At 42.4% G+C, this 9,656-nt stretch overlaps 1 protein-coding gene across 1 annotated transcript in view; it reads left to right on the top strand.

Moving 5' to 3' along the window:
* Window positions 1–8,276, top strand: part of CFTR (CF transmembrane conductance regulator) — a gene marked incomplete at its 5' end in the record, with an annotated part of 76,343 nt that extends 68,067 nt beyond the window's left edge. The window contains 4 exons of the mRNA XM_010165015.2: window positions 2,863–2,952; window positions 6,028–6,200; window positions 6,504–6,609; window positions 8,070–8,276. Of these exons, the coding sequence (XP_010163317.2) occupies window positions 2,863–2,952; window positions 6,028–6,200; window positions 6,504–6,609; window positions 8,070–8,276 (576 nt within the window). The remainder of the gene's footprint in view (window positions 1–2,862; window positions 2,953–6,027; window positions 6,201–6,503; window positions 6,610–8,069) is intronic.
* Between the last annotated feature and the right edge of the window lie 1,380 nt (window positions 8,277–9,656).

Genomic DNA, 9,656 nt, shown 5'->3' on the forward strand with positions numbered 1-9,656 from the left:
AAAGTACTTCAGTGACTTCTAGCTGTGTGCAGTGCTGCCTCTGCTGCAGCTCGGTTGGCCTGTTGGTTGCTGGCAGTGTGATGAAGGGATCATCGCACTGAAATCCACCCCGCTGACTGCAGGGCACCACCATGCAGCTGCTTTTCTCCTCTGGTCTCTTGAATCAGGTACTTCCTTCTGTCTTACACCAAAGAATTTATTGGCACTGGTTTACATCTCTTAATTCAGCAAATGAATTAATGTAATTTATTTTCATCTGCCATGTTTAAATTTTTAATTAATCATAATTAAATGATTAATGTAAATGTGGGTATAAATCACTTTGAAATCTGATGAAAGAATGCCAAGTTCCCAGGTTAGGTAGGTGGAAATTGTGTTAGACTGGCCAAACTCTGGGAAAGTACTTGCTAAGTATATTCTCTCAGCTATTTTCTGCTGGCACAGTTGGTCCTTCACTGCTTTAGGTAGTGTTTTGCTACCAAGAGTCCAAGAAATTACATGGCTGTGAATCACTGGCATTTCAACAAATTTTCTCTAAATAAATATTTTCTTAGGAAGACAAAAGAGAAGAAAATAATTGTCTCAAATCTTTCCCCTTGGTATTTGTTCCGTATATACAAGGAAAGAGCAAGCAAATGGTAATATTTCTCAACAAGGCACTTACATTCTTTGAGAGCAAGTTCTCCCTGCCACAAGCAGCAGGTGTACCTCTCAGCATAGAAAGCAACAGCTTGGTTTTATCTCATAAGAAATATTGTGCAACCTCAGTGTCCCTTGAAGAACCTAATTTCCACCAGAACCTAATGCACCCACCCCATGTAAAAAGAGATTAAACAAATATTTAATTTTTTCTGAGTCATTGCTTTTTGAACTACAAATCGTGTGTCTAAAAGGATGTTCACTTAAATCTGCTTGCCTAAACTGATGAGAAAAGCAGAACGGAGTAGTCAGCTTCAGAGCGAGAAGGATGCGCTCTCAGTGCCAGGAAATGTGCATCCTCCTCATCTTGTGTGATGGAAGGAAGGACAGAGCAGGGAGAGAGCACAGGCTGTAGCATCAATCAAGGAAGCCTCGTACACCAGCAGGCGGGTTGTTGCTGCTACAGTCGTGAGTCAGATCATGCTGTGTCACATCTCAGTTGACATGACAGTGAGAGGGAGAGGGAAAATAACCTCTTCTGAGACAGGACTTGGACATGGTGAAGTGTCAGGTAACAGAATGGTGCTGATATATATTTGGCTACAATTGACTAGAAAAAGAGAAGTTAATTGATGAAAAACAACTCAGGACAGTGTCTGTCAATACCAACAAATATCCAACAGGTTTATTTCTCTCAAAACACAATTGTGGAAACACACTTTGGTTTAGTGATATTTTTTTTATCATAGAATCATAGAATGGTTTGGGTTGGAAGGCACCTTTAAAGGTCATCTAGTCCAACTCCCCTGCCCTGAGCAGGGACATCTTCAACTAGATCAGGTTGCTCAGAGACCCGTCCAGCCTGACCTTGAATGTTTCCAGGGATGGGGCATCTACCACCTCTCTGAGCAACCTGGTCCACTGTTTCACCACCTTCACTGTAAAAAATGTCTTCCTTATATCTAGTCTAAATCTCCCCTCTTTTATTTCAAAACCATTACCCCTTGTCCTATCGCTATAGGCCCTGCTGAAAAGTTTGTCCCCATCTTTCTTTGCTTTTTTTTTTTAAGCATTGAAAGGCCGCAATAAGGTCTCCTCAGAACCTTCTCTTCTCCAGGCTGAACAACCCCAACTCTCAGCCTTTCTTCCTAGGAGAGGTTCTCCATCCCTCTGAGCATTTTTGTGTCCCTGCTCTGGACCTGCTCCAACAGGTCCATCTCTTTCCTGTGCTGAGGGCTCCAGAACTGACCACAGTACTCCAGGTGGGGTCTCACCAGAGCGGAGTAGAGGGGGGAAATCACCTCCCTCGACCTGCTGGCCACACTTCTATTGCTGCAGCCCAGGATACGGTTGGCCTTCTGGGCTGCAAGCGCACACTGTTGGCTCATGTCCAGCTTTTCATTCACCAGCACCCCCAAATCCTTCTCCGCGGGGCTGCTCCCAACCCCTTCATTCCCCAGCCTGTATTGATACCGGGGGTTGCCCCGACCCAGGTGCAGGACCTTGCACTTGGCCTTCTTGAACCTCATGAGACTCATACAGGTGCACTTTTCCAGCTTGTTGAGGTCCCTCTGGATGGCATCTTGTCCCTCAGGCATGTCAATCAAACCACTCAGTTTGGTGTTGTCTGTAAACTTGCTGAGGGTGCACTCAATCCCACTGTCTGTGTCACTGATGAAGATATTAAACAGTCCTGGTCTCAATGTGGACCCCTGAGGGACACGACTTGTCACACAACATCTCCATCTGGATATTGAGCTGTCGACCACTACTTTCTGGGTGTGACCATCCAACCAATTCCTCATCCTCTGAGCAGTCCACCCATCAAATCCATGAATCCATGTCTCTCCAATTTAGAGAGAAGGATGTATGGGGGACTATATCAAAGGCCTTTTTTTTTTTTGTTTTAATATATTTCACATAATAAAGAATCAAAAATAATTTTTAAAAGGCTTATTCCAAAATGGAAATACAGGAAATCTTTCATTCTGAAATTTTATTTTTACTGTTTTTCAGACAAGTTTTTATTAAGACAGTTGCCAAAAACTGAACATAAGGATTTTTAAAATAACCTTTTTAGGAACAATGTTTTTAAAAAAAAATTGATAACCTGCAATAAGCTTTATCTGGTAATTGTAGAAGGTGGTTCCTTTTCTCTGTATGCTTTATAATTTACAGTGCTTTACACAATGTTTCAATCTGTGTGTATCTTTTTTCTTGTAGAAAGTGTTCATATTTTCTGGAACTTTTCGGATGAATTTGGATCCTTATGGGCAGTGGAATGATGAAGAAATATGGAAAGTTGCAGAGGAGGTAAAACTGTTCAATGATGTTATTTGTAACCGTCTGGTGGAGTGGTTACAGCAGAGTGCAGTGTAGGTCAAATGATTGTCGTATGTTACATTTATATAGAGTCTTAGGGGGGAAAAAAAGTGCCAAGGAAAGGTAGTGCTGTGCTATAAACCGTGTTTCCTTATTACCTAATGAAAAGGTGCCTTTGTCAGAAATTTTTTTAAAAAAGATAAACTTCACGCAGCACAGTCTGCAGTGATTTAGCATAGGTGAGGTTTTGTTTGGCTCTGCTGGGTGACCCTGAGAGAAAAAAAGTGGAGGAAGGTGATACAGCAAAATGTCCTGTAATCTTTTCTCATTTTAATACTTTGCCAAATATATGAAATCTCTGCAAGACATTTTTCTACCAAAACGTGTAAAGATAAGTTGTAAACATTTTGGAGGCCAGAAAAAAAAGTGAAAAATTTCTGTGGCCTGTCCTAGAAATAAGACTGGTGTTACTGCAATAGGAAATATTTACATGCACCTTAGAAAAATCTTTCCTCAAAATATTTTCCAGTTATTGTGATTCTCAGGCCAGTGTAAAGCCAGCTGGGAAGGAATGCTCTCTGACACCGCATTCAGGCTTCCTTACTGCTTGTGTCATGGGCAGCTGCCTCTTCCATGGAGAATAAGAATCATGGAACATTAGATTTCATGAACCTGAAGGTTTTCTTCTAATTTTATGTTGAGGTTTTAGCAACTTTTTTTTTTAAAAAAAAGATTAGGGGCCAGGTTTTCACAGTTGTGTTTCCACATTGAGCTGAACCCTTGTGCATTATGGTTGTCAGATGCCACCTATTGGCTCTGATCGTGCTTAATAGGTTGCACAGGTGTATGTAACACCTGGAGAAAAGGCAGATGAGACTTATGGGAGGGAAAAGGCTGCAGCCTAGAAAGCTGATTTTGCTTTCCAAGGTAAGGATCACCTAATTAATACAGACTCAACAATGTATTGGTGCCATTTTCCTCATTCATAGCAAGTCTCCAGTATCAGAAAATGCTTAGGAGTGTGGGACTTAATCCTAAAGCTTCCACCTTTCCTATCAAGGAGGTCAACTCTCTCTGCTCTCTGTTTTGGGTTTATCTAATTTCTTCCCTATATTTGGGAAAGAGGAAAGTAGATACTTTCTATGAGTTATTTGCTGTCAAATGAAAACATTGTGACATTTTTGGTTAAATGATGTGACAGCAGCTTTTCAGCCCATCATAGCAGAGGCAACAGGGTGCTCAGTGCTGTGCTTCTCCGCTTCGCTGAGGCTGGGGAAAAAACGGAGTCTGGATTAACATCCCCTGTCTTGAAAAAGACAAGCTCTACTTCTGCTTTTGAGGATTGTTTTCACTGTGTGTGTGAACTGAGCCTGGGATTTCAAAGAGCTAAACTTCATTTATAAAGACATGAAAAAAAAATATTTTGAAGTTGTTGTCATTCAGGAGTTTGGCAAATCCATACGTGATACAGAGGTTTTCATTGCACAGGTGAGAGAGCAAAGCAAATAGAAAAGAAAAAGAGCTGTAATACTTTTTAGTATGAGTGATTGGATTGTTTACAAAGTTTGTGCTCTTGAAGTCTGGCTGGTTAGTCAGTGTAACTTTGGGAGCACAGCACAGAAAGGAAGTTAACTGTCAGCTTATCCCTGACCCATGTTGGCTGCTGAGGATTTAGAGAATCCTGCTGAGATCAGCATCAGCTTTTTATCCTCCTTGCAGTCAGCTGCAGAGAGCAAAGTGCTGTCTGAACAGATGTCAGATGTTTCACTTTTTGTTGCCCCTGTATTTCAGCTTCTGAATCTGTCAGACTTGTGTCAGCTTTTGAGGCTAAGTTTTACTTCTGCAGTCATCTGTCTGGGTCCTACAGGTACATGGACAGACCTTGTGCAGTTTTAAGAAGAAAGCACCTTTTCCAGCCATTAGTTGCAAAATTTCATTAAGGGACATGATATGTGTTCAAAAGAGGAGTGAGGAACAAAGCAGTGGCCTTAATTTGCTCATAAATAAAAGCATGAACTCTTCAGAAACTCAACAGATGTACCCACACACTTTAGTTTAATATGGTTTCCATATAAAATAGGAACAAAAAGGAGGATTTTTTTTTTTTTTTTTTTTCCCATGGAATGAAAATGAGTTGCAGATCAGTAATTTTTCAAAAATCCAAGGGGGGCTCTTCATCAGCCACTAGGCTCACATCACATTTTTATAACGTCTTTTGGAGCAATGTAACTCACATGTGTTTTCTAGTTCTTGTATGTTACAAAACTTTCTCTGTAAATGCTGCTGATTAGGCCAAGGAGCACAGTTGGTTTGGACCTGTGGAAGATGCATGTACAAAATGCATCTCCCAATGAAAGCAAAGAGAGGCACTGGAATAAACAGTCAGAAGACACCTCCTGGGCTGGATTCTGGTTTCTGGTCCAAGTGAAGCTGCTTGGACAGGCACCTCTTTAATTGTTTTTTCACCAGTGCTAGAGGGAAGCTTGTGATGCCATTAGTGTGAACAAAGTGCACAAGACCTCTGGGACAGCAAAAGGAGCAGATGGAAGCGCTCTCAGAGCCATAGAGACAATGACCGTGGTGACCCAAGTTATTTTCTCTGTTGCTGTAATGTAGCATGTGAATTTTGGTCATTTCTTTTTACCCTCCTAGCAACCAGAGGGGCCTGGTTTCCTTTCAAAAAACCCCTTTCCTTAAGATTTCCAATGATGTACTTCACTGCTGGGTAAAAAGTTTCAAATATATTGCTTTCTGTAGCCTGCTAACTCAGAATGTTTTGGTGAAAATGCCAAAGCCCATTGTATGTGACAAACAAATGAAGCATTAAATCTCAGCTTCTCAACATAAATCCTCGTATGTTGCAAGAGTCAAGTATTTCAGTGCTTTTTACATCATCGATCTACTAGCTTGTAGTCTTTATAGGACAGATTCTCCTTTTCATCAATTTATATTTTCTCTTCTCTGTCAGAAATGAAAGGCAAGGAAATTAAAGGCATTGGTTGCTGTACCCACAGTCAGCAGTAACTGTGCCTCACCAATTCTTCCTGTCCTTTTTCCTTCTGGCAGGTTGGGCTGAAGTCCGTAATTGAGCAGTTTCCAGGCCAGCTTGATTTTGTTCTTGTGGATGGAGGCTGTGTCCTCAGTCACGGCCACAAACAGCTGATGTGCCTTGCCCGGTCAGTTCTCAGCAGAGCTAAAATCTTGCTGCTCGATGAACCAAGTGCTCACCTGGACCCCGTGTACGTTTGGATCATTTGTTCTGTCTTCTAATGTAAAATAAGAAAATCAGTGAGGCAGCACCTCGCTGAAAGAGACTTCTGTGACTTGTCTGGTCATTACTAAACCTGATTTCAGTAATGTATGTTAGTAATTCTGTGGGGGGGATCAGGGAAGCCTAGTTACATCCTTAGCTTTATGGCTGATACCTGCTTTCACAGCAGAGATGCAGCACACAGCTAGACTATTAAATACCATCAATAAAGTTATGAGCTATGCCGGCATGTACATTGCAGTCTAAATGCTGATGCTGCTTTGCCTTCCAGAACTTCCCAAGTGATCAGGAAGACTCTGAAGCATGCATTTGCCAACTGCACGGTGATCCTCTCTGAACACAGGCTGGAGGCAATGCTGGAGTGCCAGCGATTTTTGGTGAGCGATTCTTGTAGTCTCACGTACTGTTGTTTCATTACATTTGATGAACGTGCAAAACACACCAAGCAGAATTTATGAAGTTGGCTGGATTGATGGGGGTCGTTCAGGGCAGCTGAGCAACCTAGTCACCTGCAGCAGGAGCCTGCTGCTCTTTCACATGAGCTGTCATAGACACCTGTGTTCAGATGAGCTGGGTCACATTATGGAAGAGCTGGATTCCTTCTTTCAACCAGGACAGTTGTGTAGGTTACCCAGCTGTTGACCCAGGTGTCTTATATTTCTGATTGGCTCCGGAGCTCCAGAAAAGTCCCAGCGTCTCACAGAGCTTTACCACTGCTAATGCAGAAACAGCTGCACTTGCTCTTGAGCAGTGGGAGGCTCCATGGGGCAGAGGGGTTTCCTGAGAAAACATCTGATGGTCAGAATGGCTGATTTCTTTCATCAAGCCACTTGAATATTCCTTTCTCATTTAATCAAAGTGACAAAGTACTGAAGTCCTGGGATATTTCCTTTGTTATATAAAAATGGTTAGTAAAGGAAATAAAAGGCAAGTTCCGTAATTGTTCTTAAAAATTGGGTTCCTTCCTAAGTGGATTTTTTTGATGCTTCCATAAAAGAGGACCTTCATTTTATTAGCAGAGTGGAACATTGTTTTCCCTGTGTATTTGCTTGGGTGTATTAGCACAGCAGGAGGAGTATGGCCTGAAGTTGAAGCAAGCAAGTCAGTAGGCAGGTTGTACGTCCTTTTGGAGGTGCTGCTCCAGTTTGTGTGCTGGGCTTCAGCCTTGCTCCAGCCGCAGCCCATGCTGCAGGCAGGCACCCGCTGCCCAGAGCAGGTTTCCCACCCTCCAAACAACATTTTAGCAAGAGAGCTGCTAAAAGCTCTTTCCCATCAGACCTGTGCCCTCGCCCGAAACATGCTGGCATTGCAGTGCCAGTGGCAGAGCCAGATTTTTCCCCTTCTGCTGCCTTACAGGGGAGGCTGGCACAGCTCTACAGGGCAAACCTGTTGTCTCCTTCAAACACAGGCCAGCAGTGCTTCCTTGTTTGGCAAGAAGAAAGCAAAGAAGGGCTGGCACCTCGCTGGCAGTCTTCTCCCTCTGCTTGCAATATAACTCTGCTTTCTGCAGTTAACGCTTTCCTAACCTGGCAATATAGCAGTGCCAGGGAAATGCCACAGCACCGGAGACTTCAACAAACGATCTCAGAGGTAAAAATCAAGTTGCAAGGAGAAACCTACAGCACTTTGTAACTTGAACAATAGGCACCTTTTCCCTAGGTTAAAATTTTAATGTCTGTTTTTATGGTTGTAATTAGAAATTGCAAACTGTAAACTGTGCTTTTCGTGTTAGAAGATCTGTTACGTCTTTGTATCTCTTCCCTGCTTGGTTAGCTGTGTTAGCTGAATTCTGTCAGCACCAGAGTTGCCCATCTAATGGAGTGAAATGTTTCTTCAGGTAATCGAGGACAATAAATTGCGGCAGTATGAATCCATTCAGAAGCTGCTGAATGAAAAGAGCTCCTTCAGGCAAGCCATCAGCCATGCTGATCGCCTTAAGCTGCTCCCAGTACACCACAGAAACTCCAGCAAACGCAAACCTCGACCCAAAATCACTGCCTTGCAGGAGGAGACAGAGGAAGAAGTGCAGGAGACAAGGCTGTGAGACGTGGTGTGGACACCCTCCTTGTGGAGTGAGTCACCAGCAATGCCCCACAGTGACAGGCCCAGCACTTCTGAACCTGCGGGAGCCGTGCACAAATTGAACCTTGTGACTGAAAGTGCATTTGGGAATTACTTCCCTTCCATGGTTGATTGTGTGCAAGTTAGTACATTCTTTGAAGTTTTGCTACTTCTAATGGTAAAACCAGACTTCCTTGGAAAAGCTGCTCTAATTTGGTACAAACGAGATGGCAAACAGAAGAAACCTGCGTAGCCCGACATAATTGTTTTAGAAAACTTTTAGAAATGTTCGTGCTGGGGTGAGAGGTGCAGACAGCAGGAAGAATGTGAGAAAAATAATCAAACCTGAGTGGAAAATAGAAAAATCAGAATGTAAAAAGCCTCTGTGGATTCACTTTCTGCAAACAAATTAAGGGACAGTATCAGCAAGGTGCACAGAAAACTTCCTCCTCTTTGTTTTTCATGCAGCAACTGTAATTTCAACTTAGCAGAAAAGGCCAAATACCCTTTCATAACAGCACACAGCTCCGCGTGCGTAGGTGAGAAAGAAGGAAGAGAGGATATCGACTTGCAGGCCAGTCAACATCTGACACATCTCCACAGTTTAGGGAGAATTGATATTTCCTCTGAAAAGCTAGGAGACACTCCACCCGACCCTGCACACACGCGCAGTGGGATGAGTGCAGGCTGACCTCAGTACCCAGTGAAAGGTGGGACTCTGGCAGTGGAACTGGAACAGGCTGCTTAGGTCTGGCACCTTTGCATGTTTTTTACTCTGGCCAATTTTTTTTTTTTTTTTTTTTTTTAAAAAAGAGGAAACCTCTCAGAAGGAGACTTTAATAATGAAATTAATTTTTATACTTGTCTAGTTTGCAGTTTTATGATGAAACTGAACTTTCTTTAGGATATTTTATTTATTTTAATATTGTTGCAAACATTTACTAAGGAAATGATGTATTTTAAGAGTGATTATGTACTATAAAGAAAACTATATTTGTACAAAAACTTTTATATTTGGATTGTTGGGGGGTTTTTTTGCTACTAGTCTTTGATGTCACATTATGATAGAGCTGTTAAAAACGAGGGCAGCCACAGAGTTCGGCCAGGTACTGTCCAATGCTGTCTTTGTGCACTAAAGTATTCCAGTGATACATACATTTTAGATTTTTTTTCCTTAAATAATAATAATAATAAAAAATTGAAAGAGAGTGCCTGTATGACACGTTACAACACCCCTCCTCTGCCCCGTGCAGCCACGGCAGCCCTCTGTGGCTACTTCCACTTCAGTCGCTGCTGCCCATCAAACCGTGCGCATCGCTTTTAATAAATACATTTGATTTGTTACCGAATGAGCCGCCGAGAG

This window comes from Antrostomus carolinensis, unplaced genomic scaffold (genome assembly GCF_000700745.2).
Source record: "Antrostomus carolinensis isolate BGI_N321 unplaced genomic scaffold, ASM70074v2 scaffold20993, whole genome shotgun sequence".
In the NCBI taxonomy this organism is placed as follows: domain Eukaryota; kingdom Metazoa; phylum Chordata; class Aves; order Caprimulgiformes; family Caprimulgidae; genus Antrostomus; species Antrostomus carolinensis.